Source organism: Engraulis encrasicolus, chromosome 18 (genome assembly GCF_034702125.1).
Source record: "Engraulis encrasicolus isolate BLACKSEA-1 chromosome 18, IST_EnEncr_1.0, whole genome shotgun sequence".
In the NCBI taxonomy this organism is placed as follows: Eukaryota; Metazoa; Chordata; class Actinopteri; order Clupeiformes; family Engraulidae; genus Engraulis; species Engraulis encrasicolus.
Window position 1 is genome coordinate 29,417,945 of NC_085874.1, and position 20,381 is coordinate 29,438,325.

General features: G+C 43.3%; 2 protein-coding genes across 3 annotated transcripts in view; one reads left to right on the plus strand and one right to left on the minus strand.

Annotated features, from left to right (window-relative positions):
• The first annotated feature begins 2,557 nt into the window (after positions 1–2,557).
• Positions 2,558–8,640, plus strand: LOC134468198 (pro-opiomelanocortin B-like). Its single transcript, XM_063222137.1, has 4 exons — positions 2,558–2,563; positions 7,594–7,758; positions 8,068–8,248; positions 8,411–8,640. The coding sequence occupies exons 1-4, from the start codon at positions 2,558–2,560 to the stop codon at positions 8,638–8,640; spliced, it is 582 nt and encodes a 193-aa protein (XP_063078207.1).
• Positions 8,641–13,483: 4,843 nt separating this feature from the next.
• The window catches only part of LOC134469248 (protein EFR3 homolog B-like), a 33,384-nt gene continuing 26,486 nt past the window's right edge, over positions 13,484–20,381 (minus strand). For both annotated transcript variants that reach the window (XM_063223399.1, XM_063223398.1), the window contains 5 exons: positions 19,912–20,003; positions 18,712–18,760; positions 18,314–18,420; positions 17,507–17,556; positions 13,484–14,248 (listed from right to left, as the gene is read on the minus strand). In XM_063223399.1, coding sequence (XP_063079469.1) covers positions 14,113–14,248; positions 17,507–17,556; positions 18,314–18,420; positions 18,712–18,760; positions 19,912–20,003 — 434 coding nt within the window. In that variant the 3' untranslated portion in view covers positions 13,484–14,112. The remainder of the gene's footprint in view (positions 14,249–17,506; positions 17,557–18,313; positions 18,421–18,711; positions 18,761–19,911; positions 20,004–20,381) is intronic.

Genomic DNA, 20,381 nt, shown 5'->3' on the forward strand with positions numbered 1-20,381 from the left:
TCTCTCTCCTCCCTCTCTCCTCCTTTCTCATTTCCTCCTCCAGTCTCCCTCCCCTTTTCTACTTTTCTTCACCACTTTCCATTCTTTTACTCCTGTCCTCCTCTTCCCTCCGTCTCTCTCGTGTGAGTGTGTGTCTGCTTGATGGGCTGTAATCCCCTAATCTGAGTAACGAGATTACGCCTTCACACACACACACAAGCATGCACACACACATGTGCACACACATGCCCGCACAGTCGCTCTCTCTCTCTCACACACACACACACACACACACACACACACACACACACACACACACACACACACACACACACACACACACACACACACACACACACACACAGTCATTTATGCACAGACAGAAGGGGAGATTACACCTTTACCCCTCTACCACCACAGACAGATAGGAGGAAAGAGGGAGAGAGAGAGAGAGAGAGAGAGAGAGAGAGAGAGAGAGAGAGAGAGAGAGAGAGAGAGAGAGAGAGAGAGAGAGAGAGAGAGAGAGAGAGAGGAAGAGGGAGAGACGCGTGGCAGAATAATGGAGAAAGACAGGAGAGAGGAGAGCGAGAAGATGGAAAAGTAGGAGAGGAGGACGAGAGAGAGATGGAGTGAGAGGAGAGAGGAACTAATCAATGTTTTGTTCTGCCTAATGTTGCGTTTGTGTGTGTGTGTATGTGTGTGTGTGTGTGTGCGCAACTAGAGTTAGAGTGAATAATGTGAGTAATCGACTTCGTTGCTGCTCTCTTTGCTTCCATTATGATGTCATAACGATATGACTCATGCCCGTTCGGAAGTCTGCGCGGCCGCCAGGGGCATTCTCCATTGTCCGACACGATAGAAGTCATAATCAATAACTGCTATTCTCAGACACGACACAAGTCGCATCAGCTAATGGTTATCCTGAAACACGACACGCAACTCAAGCAGCTACGTAGATTGAATGAAAATGTAGTTTACAGCTTGTAGTTTGAATGACGAGTTTAAAGGAGAACAGGTAGAACTTGAAGCCAAGTACACTGTAAATAAAGCCTCAAGTTGAGTTACTTACTGTACTAAAGGCAGCAGGGCAACTTTTCTTACGTTTAACTGGCTGCAATGTTTTACAGTTAACTAGATGTTCATGCCCCCACGCAGACTTGAAAGAGAAATGTTTTTTTTTTGCAATATTGAATAAGTGCGTTTCAGAGGAGTAATGGGTTAGAGAGACAGGGAAGGACTGGGTAGTCTCCGGTATAACAGTCTCACTATTTCCCAATGTCAAGTGTATGATCCTTGGAAGTGTGTCAGCCTAATAAGTCACGCCCAGTGATTGGATACTCTGCAGAGTTCACCAAAGAGTATCCAATCACTGGGCGTGATTACAAAGGCTGATACACTTGGAAGGACGCACACTAGACATTGGGAAACAACCTCTGTGTAGCCATCTCCGCTATAGATGGGGCCACCAAACATCTATTCTGGTGTCTTTTTATGGAAGAGCCCACAAGATTTGCTGAATGCCCCCCCGCCCTTTATAAAGATATCATGCAATGCTAGACAGATACTGATTCTGAAAAGGAGGCATGGACACAACATTGACAAAATGAAAAAAGACGGCATGGACAATCCCAATCACAAAGCCTACAGTATAAACATCAACATCAACCATCTTTCTAAAGGGAATCTATATAAACATAGACAAGTCAGAGGTGTGTACACTAAAAGTAGTTGTACTCTTAAGTGTATCTACCTCATTAGTTACAGTTGGATACCTGGTAACTATGTAAAATAAGTAGTAAGTACTTGTGTTGCAGTAACACTGGTGTTGTAATTACATCAGTGACAGTACTTCAACTTACACTTCTGCACATGGTAGGGTCATCACATTACTGTACACTTCTGCACATGGTAGGGTCATCACATTACACTTCTGCACATGGTAGGTCATCACATTACACTTCTGCACATGGTAGGCTCATCACATTACTGTACACTTCTGCACATGGTAGGGTCATCACATTACTGTACACTTCTGCACATGGTAGGGTCATCACATTACACTTCTGCACATGGTAGGTCATCACATTACACTTCTGCACATGGTAGGCTCATCACAGCTATGAGTTGTGTTAGGTTTAGAATGAGGAGAATGCACGGAATGAGGAGGAAAAACAACAACAGACAAAAACAAGGGACTGGCGTTATCAGAAAAACAGTGATTATTGGTGCTGCTTTCCAAATTACACCTTTTCAAACCTACAGTACAAGAGGAGTCTTCTTTGGATGAGAGAAAAACAGGTTCCTAAGACTTGATGAAGAAAGATTCAATAAAGACAAACAGTTTCAGAGGAGATGCTGACTTTGCATGAGAGGCTGGTAAAGTGCTAGTCTGGGGTGCATTTCTGGAAAGCGTAGTTGCTACCTATGTTAGCTACTTTGTTGGATGCAATGCAATTTCCCATTTGCAACTACTGAAGTTGCTAACTGCTAACAACTACGCTTTCCAGAAATGCACCCCTTGGTGAGCTGAATCAACACTGTACATGGTTTCTTTCTTGAACAACCTTCAATTACCATTATGGAGGTGGGAAACCCCTAAAAGTTCTGTGATGATGAGCCTTGCGGTTCATCCAAGAAGCTACAGATTCCGCAGAGAACTTTTCTTCAGAGGTGGAAAATGGGCGGAATTGTTTTTTATTTATTAGTAGTAGTATTTATTTTTTAATACTAAGGGGGCGTTGGCAGGCTTATGATAAGGTCAATGTCGAGATCGCTAAACTACACTGAATATCTGGCTTGTATGTAATTCCGAATTGAATGAATTGAAATTCAAAGTAGTGTCATAATAAGAACGTTAGGTGGTGTCATTACCTTGCATTTCTTTTAATTTCATCTACACCACCCATTGAGAGTACAGAGAACACCATCACCTCGTGTTCATATTATGACATTCATGAATTTCAATTCATTCAATTCAGAATTTCATACAAGTCTGCTGTATATGCTAGAGAATGCTGAAGCTGACAGAGTTAAATTCTTCAGTTACAACACTGAACGAGTGACAGTTATCATCCAACATTCACACACCAAGACATGTCCCAATACCAAGACGAATGACTTCAATCATTTTAGTTTACCATCATCATCATCATCATCATCTGATTCTTGTGAATTTCATGCCATTTTTTTGCAGTTCCATGTTTTTTAACATTCTGAAAATTCCACTTGTAGTGCTACATCTTTTGAGGCATTGGGCGCATCATCATTGATGTTACCTGAGGTCATTGGGTGTTTCAGGTCTGTCAAACGTCCTACATCCTTGCTCAGGTGACCCAGCCAATGTTGATCAGGCCAGTATACCTACCTTCTATAACCGTGAGAATACACCAGCGTCGACCAGATTAAGCGACAGAGAATCGCTGGACTGTGCAGCAAGAGCGATACGAGCAATAGAAGCAACATAGTATCTCCGTTAAAAACAGAATGCAGGCATTCCAACATTCCCATTGGTGGTAGCGGCTGTTGTCGAACCGCATCATAGCTCATTTGCTTAATATTCGCTCAAGTCCAACTACAAACTGTCGCTCAAGTCGCCTCTAATCGCCCAGACCGCCCAAGTCGCTTTTGTCTCTTTTGTCGCCAGCAACTCGACTTTCTCTGGAATCGCTCAAGTTGCATCTGGTCTATTCGTGCCTCAACTTTTGCCAAATATCGGTCTCCTTCCCATTTTATTTATTTTGCTGTTATTGTTCATGTTAATCTAACTGTTAAGCACATTGAGCTGCAGGTCTTGTATGAATTGCGCTATACAAATAAAGTTCTTCTGCATGAATAGGGCTTGAAAGTCCCACGCCTTAGTTCCGCATTTCATGGGACCATAGCTGACCACCATGGTAGCCAGTAAATATCTTCTAATTCCAGTCATTATATGCGCTGGGCTACAAATATGCTGTTTAAGGAGCTAAATATAGATTATTCATGCAGAAGTATAGTATCAATATTTTGTTCCGAGGCCGTCTATGTGAAAAATGTTAAGAAACACCCCCTTCTAAATCGTTTGGTGTTTCGTTCGAAAAATTCTACAAAAATATCAGAAACAACATTATGTGAAGCTCGTGGCACAATTTGAAGGGGAACGAAATGTCATTTTAATGCCGCCATTGGATTACAGGCTAACATTTTCCGCCAAAAGACGCCGTGAGTTCCCATGAAATCACAGCATGTGACGTCACGTTCAAGCTCTATGGTCCCCCAGAGAGGTACCTCTGCTCCCGTTCGCTGCAATACATTACATTACATTTGGTAGATGCTTTTTATGCTTTTAAAGTGACTTACAATAGAGGACATAGTCATTACATACATCACCTGCCGATACAAAGTGCACAGGAAATATACAGAAGTGCAGATGCCAGGTGGGGATAGTGCTTTTTTTTAAAGTACATCAGCAAGGTTTGAGTAGAGTGCAAACACCCACACAACATGTCTTAGAGATACCCCGGGTCTGGAGGCACAGAAGAGTCTTCTCTGAAGAGTGTGTGAGATGACCCTAGTCTTGCTGCCTCTGGACAGACATCATCATCATCATCATCATCATCATCACCTTCGTCACCATAGTCATCCCCAACCATAGCCATCATCATTATCGTCACCATAGAAACCAGAGAAGCCTCGCCACCCGGACTACCTAATAAGGGCATTCGTGGTCCCCTCGCAGGTGTACTGTATGTGTGCGCGCACGTGTGTGTGTGTGTGTGTGTGCGTGTGTGTGTGCATGTGGAGAGGTTGGCCTTGGAGGGTCCAGAGCTCAGGAGTATATAAGGCAGCACGTAGACATTCCACAAAGAGAGATACAGAGTAGACAGAGGGAAAGCAAGAGATCTAAGAGATAGGCAGATAGCAAAGACAGAAAGGGAGAGACAGAGAGAGAGAAAGAGAGAGAGAGAGAGAGAGAGAGATTGAGGGGCAAACAAGAGAACATTTGTAAACCCCGAGGAAGACTACACCTTGCTGAGCGCATCTCCATCTCAGAGAGGTGAGTATGTGAGTGTGTGTGTGAAGTGTGTGAAGTGTGTGTGTGTGTTGTGTCCCCATCTGAGGGGGAAAGTGGAGGATTGTGCAGCCATACAGGAACAGTAGCAAAAGAAGTAGAAAAAAAGTATCTCACCGAGTGTCAAACCAAGAAGAATCTTAAACCAAGTTACAATATTAGCCAATGTTAGCGTTTTCCTGGAACACTGGTGAAACCTAACTTTTTTAAAGTCTTCAAAATTGAAGTTTTGAGCAAAAAGTTTTTTTTTAAATCACTCTGTCTGTCTGTCTGTCTTTCTGCCAGCCTGCCTGTCTGTTAGTGTGTCTCTGCCTGCCGTTTACACAGTTCTCTTCTCTGGGGGTGTTAGGGTGTGTGTTCTCATCCTTTCCCCTCTCGTTATGTTAGGGTGTGTGTTCTCATCCTTCCTGCTCTCTTTCCATTAGGGTGTGTGTTCTCATGCTTTTTCTTCTATTTCCCTCTCCTGTTGTCTCATTACGGAATGTGTGTTTTCATCTCCTGTCCTCTTGCTCTCATCTCCTGGGTTGAGTTCTCATCTTCTTACATTGATGTTCGTGTCCCTTCACTCTTCTCTCGCTGCGTTAGCATGCTCTCATCTCCTTCCATTAGAGTGTATGCAATGATGTGTACATACAGTATGGACAACTAACGCTCAGTTCAAAGTGAAGCAACTGCGGGGGGTGGGGCAAGGACACCGGTACAAAATCGCAACTGAGACTTTTATACAGTGTATCTCCTTTAAAATTCTTGCAGTCTATTCTATTTCATGCAAACTGCAGTTTCCCGTCTGTTTCAAACAATCCAAATATTTTTTCAGGCTGACTCTTTAGTTTAGACAGCTATATTAAATTGTTTAATTGACCAATGGGCATTTTTGTTTTGATTTAGGGTTAGAATTCTTTTAGAATTCTTTTAATTGGCAGTGAAATGCAACCATCGTACTATCAGCAGAGATTCTTTTGATTCTATTAGACCGTCTCTGCTATCAGTGCTTGTTCTTGCCGTTGCTAAGGTACTCATCAGGAATATACAAGTAAGTGGGTGTATGCTCAGACGCGTAACCCATTGACTGGAAAGTGCACACCCAACCCACAGACACACACACCTTTCTATTCAGTGCAGCCGCAACAGTTTGGAATCATAGTTGACCTTTGACTCCACAATCTGTGTGGGTATGTGCTGTAGAATGTGTGTGTAAATATGTGTGTGTGTCTGTGTGTGTGTGTGTGTGTGTGTGTGTGTGTGTGTGTGTGTGTGTGTGTGTATGTGTATGTGTGTGTGTGTGTGTGTGTATGTGTGTGTGTGTGTGTGTGTGTGTGTGTGTGTGTGTGTGTGTGTGTGTGTGTGTGTGTGTGTGTGTGTGTGTGTGTGTGTGTGTGTGTGTGTGTGTGTGTGTGTGTGTGTGTGTGTGTGCATGACTGAAACAGATATGAGGTATGATTGAAGCTTTTCAGACATCTGTTCATGTCTGTCTCCTCAACAGGGATTGGTGGGCAGGCAAAACTCTGATCCGTGATTGCTTGAGAGGCAGAAGTGGGCGGTGACTAGAGAGCTGCGGTGCAGTGAGAGGATGCAGCGGTGGATGGGAGTGTGTGTGATGAGTGTGTGCGCGATGATGTTGTGTCTGTGCGCGTGTGTAAGTGCGTCTGAAGTGGGACAACAGCTTTGCAGAGAGACAAGCTCAGAAGACGACACACTGGTGAGAGAAACATCAGCATTATCATCACTATGGTCATCATCATCAGTATTATCAATTTCATTATCAAGATCATCATCATATCAATAACATCAACAAGCTCAGAAGATGACATACTGGTGAGAAAAACATCATCATCACCATCATTCTCCTGCTCCTCCTCATCATAACCATCAATTTCATCAACAAGCTCAGAAGACCACATACTTTTGAGAAAAACATCACCAACCATCATCATCATCATCGTCATCATTCTCCTCCTTCTCATCATCACCCTCATCATCAATATCATCATCATCAAAATCAGAAGTAAAACATCATTACCCTCCTCCTCCTCATCATCATCATCATCATTATCATCATAATAATGACCATCATCATCATCATCATCATCACTATCATCGGAAGACGACACGGGTGAGAAAATCATAACCATCACAATCGTCATCATAACTATGGTCATCATCATCACCTTCATCATTATCAATATCATTGCATAGATTACATTACATTTAGCGAACATTTATTTATGCAAATCAATCATCATCATCCTCATCCACAAAGACCATTTTCACCACTATCTGTCAGTACCAATCTGCCCTGAACTACGCTGTATATGCGGAATAATTTTAAGCAATGTTTTGCAGGAAGACCATGTTGGGTACTGATACTGTCATCATCATCATCATCATCATCATCATCTTCTTCTTCATCATCATCATCATCATCATCATCTTCTTCATTATCCTGACGTTTCTGTTTGCTTTCTGATGTGTTCTTTCAATAATCTCAATTCACAGAATTTTGAAAGCATTTTTTATGCTTATATTTTTGTATATTTCATTTTAATGCTTTATTAATTTGTTCTCAGCATGTGGCCGGTCCTCCTGCCCTGGCTCGTGAGCGTCGGGAGGTGAGATCTGATTATGACGAGGAAGAGGAGGGTGAGGAGGAAGAGGAGGGGGGTCCGAGCTCACTCCTCACGCTGCTGAAGACCATGCTACCTCCCCCGACTAACACCATTTCCCTACATGAGGTAAAACACACGCACGCACGCACATGCACACTCCCTTGCTAACCCCAAAAGCCCAACCCACACCACAAGGTAAATCACACACACACACGGAAGATATTTGTATTCGTAGGGCCTGTATGAGAGTGAGAAAAATACACAGCTTATATTAATATAGGCTACAGCTATAGCAAAAACATACACTTGGTCAAAAATATACAGCTCATGTGTTACTCATCTCATTGTGTTTGTGTGTTTGTGTGTGTGTGTGTGTGTGTGTCTGTGTGTTTGTGTGTTTGTGTGTTTGTGTGTGTGTGTGTCTGTGTGTGTTAGGCCCAACGCAGCTTAGAACGGCGCGCCTACTCCATGCAGCATTTCCGCTGGGGGAAGCCCAAAGGCAAGCGGCGGCCAATCAAAGTCCTACTGGGCATGACAGCAAGTGACCCACAGGAGATAGAAAGTGACCTGGAGGCGTGGCCTGCAGACGTTGCCATGGAGAGCAGGCGGAGCCTTGGTAAGACCTGCTCATTTACTATGTTATTATGGCCATTCATACCCAACGTGACATGAATACAAACATCATTTGACACAAACTTGAGGACTTTAAGATTACGTATTGTGTAATATTACTATTAAATCTTACAAATCAAGTCTCTATGCTCTCTCATGTCACTAGGGGAGGACTCAGAAGAGGAGATGACCCCGCCCACTATTACACCAACCAATCGCATGCAGCACATTGCAGCACCAGCCAATAGCGTGAACCCCTTCCTCTTGGGCTCTGCCCCTGGCCCCTCCCAGAAGCGTTACGGGGGATTCATGAGGCCGCACACGTCGACTTCGCATCGAGACCTGCTCACCCTCCTCAAGCAGGCCATCGCACGGGAACATAACGGGCGCTACTGAGAGAGAGAGAGAGAGAGAGAGAGAGAGAGATCGAGTGAGTGAGAGTGTGAGTGTGAGAGAGAAAGAGAGAGAGAGAGAGAGAGGGAGGGAGAGAGATAGTCTATATATGAGTGTGTGTGTGTGTGTGTTCGTATGTGTGAGCGTATACAAATGCACTGTATAATGTGGTTCACGAGGAATGAACTGTCAATGATGAACTATGTCAATTAAAACTCAAGTGCTTCATTGGGTAAAGATCAACTAAAACTCAAGTGCTTCATTACTTAAAGATCAATTAAATCTCAAGTGCTTCATTGCAAAAGTTGACTGTGAAGTGTTATCATTTGGCAATTAAAACTTCACACAAAGGCATACACGCACACACCCAGACCTTTTAAGAGATACTAAATGCACCTCCCATCATTCATTAGCTGCACGGTCTGTGTGTGTGTGAGAGAGAGAGTGAGAGAGTGAGAGAGAAAGAGAGAGAGAGAGTTCCTGTAAGGAGAGGATTATCGGGTCAAATGTGTGTGTGTGTGTGTGTCTGTGTGCTTGCATGCATATGTGTTTTCCTGTAATGTGAAGTGTATCAGGTTGAAGTCTGAATAAGAAGCATACTCAGTCTCTCTCTCTCTCTCTCTCTCTCTCTCTCTCTCTCTCTCTCTCTCTCTCACACACATACACACACACACACAGGTCCCTTAGAGGTGCTGTGGTAATAAGATAATATTGTTATGTACATAAGAAGTTATTACTAATTAAGACGACTGATTTGCTCAATCACGCAATAGTAATAACAATAGTGTGTATGTATGTTTTCATTTGTCCGCCTGCCCCCCTGGCTCTGATCGTTTTTTCCCTCATCTCCTCTTTCACTGCTCCTCAGTGTCTCAATCTCTCCTCTAGTACGTCCTTCTCAGTCAGTGCAATATCTCTTCTCCTCTCTCACTCTGTCAGTGCAATCTGTCTTGTCCTCCCTTCCTCTCCTCTTCAGTGCATTGTCTCCCCTCCTCCCTCCCTTCACTCCAGCTATAATTTCTTCCCCACCTACGGTATCTTAACTCATCTTTCTATCCTCTCCTCCTTTTTCCATCCCCTCATTCAGGGGCGTATTAAGAAATTAAGCGCCCCTGGGACAGAAATGGTCTTGGCCCCCCTATCCGTACCCGGTCGTTCGACATGCTCTAATAGAACTAATGTGCGCACAGCTAATTGGACACTGTATGATACACACCAGTGTTCCCATCCCACAGAATTATTAGTCCATCTGGGTCCAATTTTGGGCACCTTTGGTTCTATATAATATCAGATCCCGTTGAAATAATAATATTAACAAGCTTATGTTGCTAATATTACATTATATACATGAATATTCCTAATACTAATAAGCTTAAATTATCAACATTATTTCTATAGCGCTTTGATACAAACACTCTACTGCCCTCCTGTGGTAAATTGTTTCGCCCATTTTGCAGTATCGCAGTAATTACATTAAAATAATTTCTAAATACATCTATGACCACGCTATCTATTGCCAAGGCGCTGGTCCAATGCATGAAATGCAAATGTAAAATTGGACTTGATGCCTAAAGTGAATAGCTAAAAAATGAACGCAGGACAATACGACGGAATAATATGGATACAATAAAACTAATATTTAAAAAAAATAAAGTATGAAAAGCATTTACTGAGAAGGCTATTTCCAAGGTATTATTGGTAGAGAATGGACATGGTCTTATCTGACAGTGGAAGCCACAGTTCTGGCTTCCAAGATCAAGCTGGCTGACTTCTGTGAAACAAACGATACGTATGGAAAGGATCCAAAGTGCAACTCAACTCCACTCATGTCTTATTCTTTAGGGAATAGCGGGATAAGATGACACTTTATTTTTACTTTCTTCACAGCTAATTGATAAAGAGGTATTCGTTTCGAGTGTTCAAATCATAGCTAAAATCAGCTACAAGTTACAATTGGAGCAAAAGATAACTGATAGCCTAAGCTTTCACGGTTGAACTATATAATATTCCCTTTTAGAAAAATGGTGAAGAGGCTGATCTTACGCCATGCATGGGGTCAGATCACTGTTTCCCAACCAGGGGTACGTGTACCACTAGGGGTACGCGAGCACACTACAGGGGGTACTTGGAAAAAATGTAATTTTAACAAATGTATGGAGCTTAGTTACATTGGGATAGAGAACTTGACTTGGGGGGTACTCATGGCACAACGAAAATGCTTAGGGGTACACAAGACAAAAAAGGTTGGGAAACACTGGGTTAGATGACCCTGCGCCACTGTGTGTGGTAAGTTGAGTCAAAGCACAAATCTCAGCTGAACAAGTGCAACCACTGAATCTTTGAAGGAAAACAACTGAAACAACATACTGTGGGCTTTCACAGCTTTGTTTGAAATAAGAATGACAAACAATGGGTGCAATGTAGAAGAAAATGAATGTTATTGTTCAAGTTGGCTGAATGTTGACTGTATGTAAGTTGCTATACATTTCCAGTAACTGATGTATCTAAAGTCAGCTTGTTATTAGTACCTAGCTATCTATCTGGTTGGGAACCTGTGGAATGGATTCTCTCAGAGAGGGCAAGTCCAACTACTTCTTCTTGCACACACTGTCAATCAGCACAGCAATCAGCACACTGTTCTTCCCACACTGTCAATCAGCACAGCAATCAGCACACTGTTCTTCCCACACTGTCAATCAGCACAGCAATCAGCACACTGTTCTTCCCACACTGTCAATCAGCACAGCAATCAGCACACTGTTCTTCCCACACTGTCAATCAGCACAGAGCGACCCCAATTCAGCCAGAGCCTTGAGGGACGAGTTTGGGGGCCATAGAAAGGTAGCCTGATTGTCATCGACTTTCAAATCTCTTCGAGACTTGGTCTGACCAAGAGCATAACAATTAAAATTTCCCAAACGGCATGAATGACCTGCCTCCCTTGGTTTGCTACTGGTTATTTGCTTCCCGACAAAGTGGGAGGAGTTCCCGATTTTTCCTGGATCTCAGAAATTATGTTTGTATTGCTCCTGGCCTGACTAGAAGCAACGCTGAAGGTGCTGCGTCACTAGGAGGGCACAGCATGGATAATAGAAAGGGACACTATAGACGGAGAGATTATAAAATATGTTTTTATTGTGCGAGCTGGCCAGGGGGCCTCCAGGTGGATTGTGGCATACACAGGTGATGAGATCACAGAGCAGGTGTGTCATACACTTTGGCACTGGTATCATGACGATACACACACACACACACCTGCCTCATCACACAGCTGCGAAACACACACACACACAGACACAGACAGACAGACAGACACACACACACACACACACACACACAACCAACACTTGTTAAAAAGCACATTCTACCTTCACCCAGAGTGTGTCTCAACTATTACACTTAAAAAACCACACACACAAACATACACACACACACACACACACACACAAACACACACACACACACACACACACACACACACACACACACACACACACACACACACACACACACATAAACACGATTGCTTGGCCAACATGCCACAACTGAAAACATGGTGAAGAACAGCACAAGGGGACAGGAAGACGAGGAAGTAAGTTAGGTGGTCAACGTGTGTGTGGGAGCTTGTCAGCGACAAAGACACATTCACACACACACACACACACACACACACACACACACACACACACACACACACACACACACACACACACACACACACACACACACACACACACACACACACACACACACACACACAGACATATAAACACGATTGCTTGGCCAACATGCCACAACTGAAAACATGGTGAAGAACAGCACAAGGGGACAGGAAGACGAGGAAGTAAGTTAGGTGGTCAACGTGTGTGTGAGAGCTTGTCAGCGACAAAGACACATTCACCAACACACACACACACACACTTCAGCACAGAACATACAAGCTAACGAGGGGACACACTCATTTCCTGAGCTGCAAAGAGTGTGTGTGTGTGTGTGTGTGTGTGTGTGTGTGTGTGTGTGTGTGTGTGTGTGTGTGAGAGAGAGAGACCACTGAGCCACTATAAATTAATGAATGAAGAGAAGACACCGGAGCAACTCAGATGGGATGCTTTTTCTTTTTAATTCAAGTGCACAACATAGGGACTAACGTTTCGATGGCAAGCCATCTTCATCAGAGTTCATGGACTCTGATGAAGATGGCTTGCCATCGAAACGTTAGTCCCTATGTTGTGCACTTGAATTAAAAAGAAAAAGCATCCCATCTGAGTTGCTCCGGTGTCTTCTCTTCATTCAAGATTACCTGCCTCCCTCCCGTTGATGCACCAGATGTAAAAACAGAAGCGCGTGGAACCCCTTTTTTTTGTCCACTATAAATGAATACTTGAATGAACAGTAAGATAACTAGTGATTCTGCGTGTGCGAGCGTGTGTGTGTGTGTGTGTGTGTGTGTGTGTGTGTGTGTGTGTGTGTGAGAGAGTAATGCTGTGGGTGAGCCTGAGGTCTACCACTGACGTCTAGTGGAGAAATACAACCAGCACATCTAAAGAGAGATCTCATACACACACTCACACACGCGCACGCGCACACACACACACACACAAACACACGGACACGCTCTCACACTTTGTGTGTGTGTGCATTGTGAGTGAGCGAAACATGTTTCCCATGACCACCTCCCTTTTGACAAGTTAGTTAACAAGTAAACACTATAAAATAGGCTGCAAATATGCAATAATAATAAACAGTACATTAGTTAAGAAGCAAACATTACCAAACATTATCAAACAGAAATAAGCATCAATAATGCGTCTGTGCTATAGACGCCCACTGCACTGGTGGACTTGAATGTAAACAGATAGCTTTATAAAATCCTGTCAGTAATATTAAGATTCTCGTAACATAAAAACACACCACATGTCAGTAACATACACATCTTAACTCTCACACCTCCCAATAACACACACACACACACACACACACACACACACACAACTGACATTATGATAAGAAGAGAGCTTCTTAACACACATGCACGCATACATGGATCATACAATAAGCGCTTGGCAGACTATAGCACAATACTTCACTCGTCACACACAGGTGCTGGCAGCAAACAGTTGGTGCGGGAGGGAAGCTACAGAACAACCCTCGCTACAAAAAAAGGTCTAAGTGACTTATTGTCAGCGCGCGCATGTGTGTCCCTACAAGGGCCTGACCGCGTAGCAGCGGTAACACTGCAAGAGCTGTTCAAAACTGACAACTTAACATCCATTCAGACAAAACCTTTAAAACAGACTCGTTTGTCCTGACACATGATCAATGTGCTATATCATATTGGGAGATGTTATCAATCACTAACTAAATTTGCCTTATCTTATATTGATCAATGAGAACAATTCATTTGGAAACGCAGATGCCACCTTTATCCTTAAGACATCATGAACAGAACATGTGTGTGTGAGTGTGTGTGTGTGTCTAGTACACACACAGGTCTGGGAACTTGATCTCGTAAACGGGTACAGAGCGAGGAGGAGGAGGCTTGACCAACGCCACCGCTGATGATGATGATGATCCGGCAGCGGGGAGACCGCCATTTGGACTGGGAGGAGGCCTAAAGAGGAGGGGAGAGAGATGAAGAGAGAGAGAGAGAGAGAGAGAGAGAGAGATGAAGAGAGAGAGAGAGAGAGAGAGAGAGAGAGAGAGAGAGAGAGAGAGAGAGAGAGAGAGAGAGAGAGAGAGCAGAATAGAGATGGAGATGGAGATGGAGATGGAGAGAGAGAGAGAGAGTGTAAGACAGAGGGACAGAGAGGATGAGAGAGAGAGAGAGAGAGAGAGAGAGAGAGAAGGAGAAAATGAGAGAGAGAGAGAGAGAGAGAGAGAGAAGGAGAGGAGAGAGAGGGAGATAAGACAGTAGAGAAGGATGAGTATGTGTGTGTGGCTTCATCCCAAACAGCAGGCATGTGCCTCAGATGACTCCCTCACTGTATAAAGAGCTACCTACTGGAGAGATGCCTACTAAGGATGGAATATGGGAAGAAAGCTTATATTCTGATTTTGAATGTCAAATATCAAACCACAGGAGTTTTATTTTGATGTTAGTACAAGGCATTAGCTTATGTAGACTAGTTGGCTAACGTAGGACTGACACTAAAAAACAAAATAACTGACGAATAAAAAATGAAATAGGCTATGGAAGGTTTTAATAGTCTGATAAAATAATTAGGTAGGAGCCTATGATGTTGACTTTAAAATCAAAGTGAGTATAGTGTCAAACTACCAATAATTGTAAGGTAAGAGATTGAGTGGCTGCCATGTTTGTTGGAGCTGACACATAGCATTCTGGGAAGTAGGCAGCAGTAGGGAAGCATTCAATGCTGCCCTCAAATTTGGCCATTTTGGCCATCACGCGCACAATTTAAGGCAGGGGAGTCAAACTCAAATTGATTGAGGGCCAAAATCAAAATTTTGCGGGCCGAATTAATATATCATGTGCATGCACATAATAATTAAAGTTACATCTCATGCACACTTTTTCTCATTATGGTAGTTCAGGTGTGCCAGCACACATTGTGTTGCTATATGAGCGAGAACTGTTTCATTGGCCTGGGCCCACTCATATTCCTGTGACACACCAAATTACATGTTTGAGTCTTGTTACGCTTTACATTAATAGTGTATGTATGTGGGCCAACAGTAATACACATTTGAAATGATTCTGTGGGCCAAGTAAGTAAGTAAAGACCTCCCTGATTTAAGGCAACTGCTGCAGCACTAAACAATGTCTTGATGGTTTGGAACGGCAAGTAATCCCCAGTTAACCAACTGCATACCTGCCAACCTTTACAATTTTTTTTGAGTAGCAACTTATCGCAGCGCGGCAATTCACGGCGCAACAACTTGGCATGGCAAAGCAACGGGGTCGCCGGCGGGCCCATCTGAGAGGCTACTTTGTTTTGCATAGTCTGCCCTACACCTAGGGTTGCCAAATGTCAACAGGGAAGATATGAGACACTTCATTCAGGCAGGGGGGTCCTCCCCCAGAAAAAAATGCTTTTCTTAGATGCAATTTACTGCATTTTAGCCTAACATCCCGTGTATCTGGCAAATAGTTTATCTTGCTCTTCACAGTACTTTGAACTACCATAATGTATTAAACTTTTATGAAAGATGTTTTTTGCTTTTGTTTCACACCATAACACCAATAAAATGCTATGATATAGTGTGCTGGAATTCAGGCCTCTAAATTAACTTTATTGATCACCAGCCAATATGGCTGTTAATCTTACTAGTCAAACATACCACCAGTCTGGCTAGTAGGCCTAAGTGGCTATATGTACCAGCCAAACAGAGCATTTGGTCACTTGGGGGGTGTTAAGGAGCTGGAATTGAGTATGAAATTGAAGCATTTGCTGATTATTTTTTTGGCTGTAGAAGGTACATGTAGGAAAATGTATAATTTGATTTTAAAATACCGAGGCATTTCAGTGATTTTCATGAACAAAAAGTTGAATTGTAATGATTCTTACATCATCTCCCCCAATATTAATGAATGGTGATGTTGTCACCTACTGTGAAGAAGCATCAGCAGTAGAGAAAAAGATAAAGACAAGTGTTATCTAAGCTAGGATAATATCAGGTTAATATTATTACCTTGGGGGCTAACATCAAAATCACACTTTCAGCATTCATTCAGTGCAAAATGCGTCATGTAGTGGCTCTACTGAGGGACGGGGGCTAATGGCCAATGCTCTTGGAACTTCCACGGTAACTTTTGAGGGGCATCGCTTCTTTTTTTTCACTTCTCTGCATAAGGTAGTAGGCCTATCTACCCTCATGAGTTGGCTATTGTTCACTGTTAGGCACATATATGATGATAGGAGAATTGATTTTATTAATAGATTGCCATACGTGATTACGGATAGTAGTCGTGGAGTGATGTATATTTGGTATGACGCACGACCTGTTACACCTGTTCACAGAATGGGCCATGACTCAGGGGGGAATAGTATTCCTATACGGTGTCAAGGTAGGTTACGGATGTAGACCTATTCCGAGCACAACCGTTAGAACTAACTATCGCTTTATTTTCCAGAGTTAAAATGATCCGGCGCAAAGGGAAACCGAATTTAGTTTGCTGCTAATCTGCTAATTTATAGCGCGGTCATCGACACATTTTCTCATTCGGAAGTAATCTCGTTTTGGTCCAATATCAAAACAAGCAACAACACATTGCCGTCAAATACGTCGAAACATTGGGTGAATCATTACGACAGACCTCGGCCTTTATTTATTTTCATAAGTTTACGGATTTAGGAACTGGACGCAATTCACTATTCCCATACAGGCTACCTTTCTCAAAGTCCATTTACCTTTGAAACGGTGATTTTGACGGTGCTCACTTGTAAAACTACAGCGACAGTACCAAGATGGATAATACATGATGACAGGAGGAGGACACTTGTTTCAGAGATTATAGGAGTACATTAACCAGTCTCTCTGCTTGTGTGATTTCGAAGCAAACTTTCTATCTGCAGCTGATGCCTCGACTCGAGAGAAGCGCAGCACAACAAATGAAGACATCCAAACTAGCGCTCTGATTGGTCAATATTCCCCCCCACACGTTGCTGGCCAATGGAAAGGCCAGCGCGAGACAATTGCAAGCAGAGCCATGTCTACGGCTCTGTCTGGTTGTCTACAGAGCAATTTATAAGGGCCCATGAACACACTTTGGTTTTACCCGTATTTTGAAGTGACAGCGCCGTAGTTTGATGTCAAAATCCGTATCTGCTACACAAAATGCGTAATGGTCGGCAGGTATGCAACTGATAAGGCAGCTAGGAAATGAGTGGGTGTGTGTGTGTTGTTGTACCTGATGGTGATTTCAAAGATCTGGTTGAGTTTACTCTGCAGCATGGTGGCCTACAAACAAACAAGAGCGGACAGGCAGTGAAACATCACACGCACGCATACAAATGCATGCATGCGCGTGCGCACACACACACACACACACACACACACACACAAACACACACACACACACACACACACACACACACACACACACACACACACACACACACACACACACACACACACACACACACACACACACACACACACACACACACACACACACACACACACAGCAAGATATTACATAAAGCTGGACACAATAATGATAAAATGTGTTTAACGTGTTTAGTGAGTGTGTTTAAATGCTGTTCAGTATCCCGGATATGATCGGGATATTAAGTATCCCGTATTTGCGTTTGAACATATAAACACCTTTTCCCGACTTCAGTATCCCGGATAAGCCCTTATTCTTTGAGAAATGGGGATATCGATACGTGCAGTATTCCAAAAGAAACCAGGATACAGATGGATGGAAACATCTTATACCGTATACCGAGGCTTCCCATAGAATGTTGTTGCTGGTATCTAGGCTACACGCATTTGAAGTGAATTCTATAATGGCTAAGAATGTAAACTGGGATATAACACTCTATACTCATATAAACACCTTATCCCGAATTTGATCATAACCAGAATAAGCCTCATATTCGGGACACTGAACTGCATATTAACTCACTCAGTGTTGTGTGTGCCTGAGTATGGGTGATGGTGATGGTGATGGTGATGGTGTGTATGTGTGTGTGTGTGTGTGTTTGATATTTACCCGGGCACCGCAGTGGGCAGCTATTTCCTCGAAGGGGGCCTTCTGGAATTTCTCCACCACCTGTCTCCTCCGGGCCCTCTCAGCTTCCTCCATACCCTCACTGTCGACTACACACACACACACACACACACACACACACACACACACACACACACACACACACACACACACACACACACACACACACAAACAAACACACACACACACATTAATCACAGGTGTTTCAGCTTCCTCCTTACCCTCACTGTCAACCGCGCACGCACGCGCGCGCACACACACACACACACACACACACACACACACACACACACACACACACACACACACACACACACACACACACACACACACACACACACACACACACACACACACACACACACACACTGGGCTCTTACCAATGGCATTCTTGAGGGTCTGGAAGGTGATCTCTTCAGCAGGAGTCCTCTGCAGAAAACACACACACACACACACACACACACACACACACACACACACACACACACACACACACACACACACACACACACACACACACACACACACACACACACACACACACACACACACACACACACACACACACACACACACACTTTCATCATTAAAAAGGTGCTCCCATAAAAAGGTGTCACAACACAACAAAAAAAAAGATTTCAAGTCACTTTTTCCATGGAGTTCGATACAAAATGGTATTTCTAAAGGAATGAATGCTAAGCTGTGCCCAGTCCAAACCCCAAACCTTCACCTGTCACGTGGTAGTATAGAACACACACAAACAAACAAGATGCGTCAACACACACACACAAACGAGGATGAATCAAATTGGTGCCTTATTTAACACATTCAATACCAGCCGTTTTTTTGGAATTTTAGCTGTAGTCTCCCAGCCAATTTCATTATTTTTTGTCATTTTTTGAACAGCCACCGAATATTTTGTCTTAAACCTACAGACACATGTCAGGGCTTGTTCGAAAGCCCAAATTTCTAGGTAGCGTTTTTCACCATTTAAACTGAGATAAAGCCTTTTTGTCACAGGTGCGCTCTTTGACTCTCCGAGTTTAAATTGCGGGTCTAAATGCATTTTCACGCCCGAAGAACAACTCCAGTAGCTTCCAAGTAAACTATTTCGATGCAAAAATCACCTGGTCAGGCTATTGTTCAGAGCCACATCATCTGAAATGTAGTTTTCAGGTAGTGGTTTGATTCGCTATAATAAAACTCAAATCCTGACTGAGTTTTGACTTTGTAGATGTTTTCATGATCTATGTCAGTTCTGTTCATCACATTATTACGAAAATCACACAGAAAGTGCATTAGAATGTGTAGATTCAGAATCCAACCCCCCCCCCGTAAAAACGTAATTTTACGGTTTGGGAGCCAACGCATGGGAGATTTTTTTACGTGACTTGGGAGTGAATGTGTTCACAATCATCATGATGCCATGTTGAATTGATTGTATGTGTGCGTGCGTATAGGGAGGGTGTGAGTGTCTGTGTGTGTATGGGTGTAAGTAAGTGTGTGCGCGTGTGAGAGTTTGCATATAGTCACTTTATTACAGTGTGTGTAGTACGATTGTGTTTATAGTGTGTGTGTACCTCTTCCTTCTCTGGGCTCTGTCTGGACTCCACTTCCACCTGCAGTGAGATGGTCTCCCCCACACTCTTCCTCTTAGACAGACGATCCTCATCTACACACACACACACACACACACACACACACACACACACACACACACACACACAATTAGATATACTCACTATAAACACACATACAGGGTGTGCAGAATTATAAGGCAAATTATTAGTTGTTTTTTTTAATATATATATATATATTAGGGGCTTTTATACCTTTATTTGACAGGACAGTCGAAGATGGTGACAGGAAGCGAATGGGACAGAGACAGGGGAGGATCGGGAAATGACCCCGGCCTGACTCGAACCGGGGTCCCCGTGGGCATGCAAGCCCAAAATGTGGGGGGCTTAGCGCGCTGCGCCACAGCGCCCCCCTGGCAAACAGGTTTTTGACCATATCAACCTTATTTTCTAACACCAACCTGTATGAACAT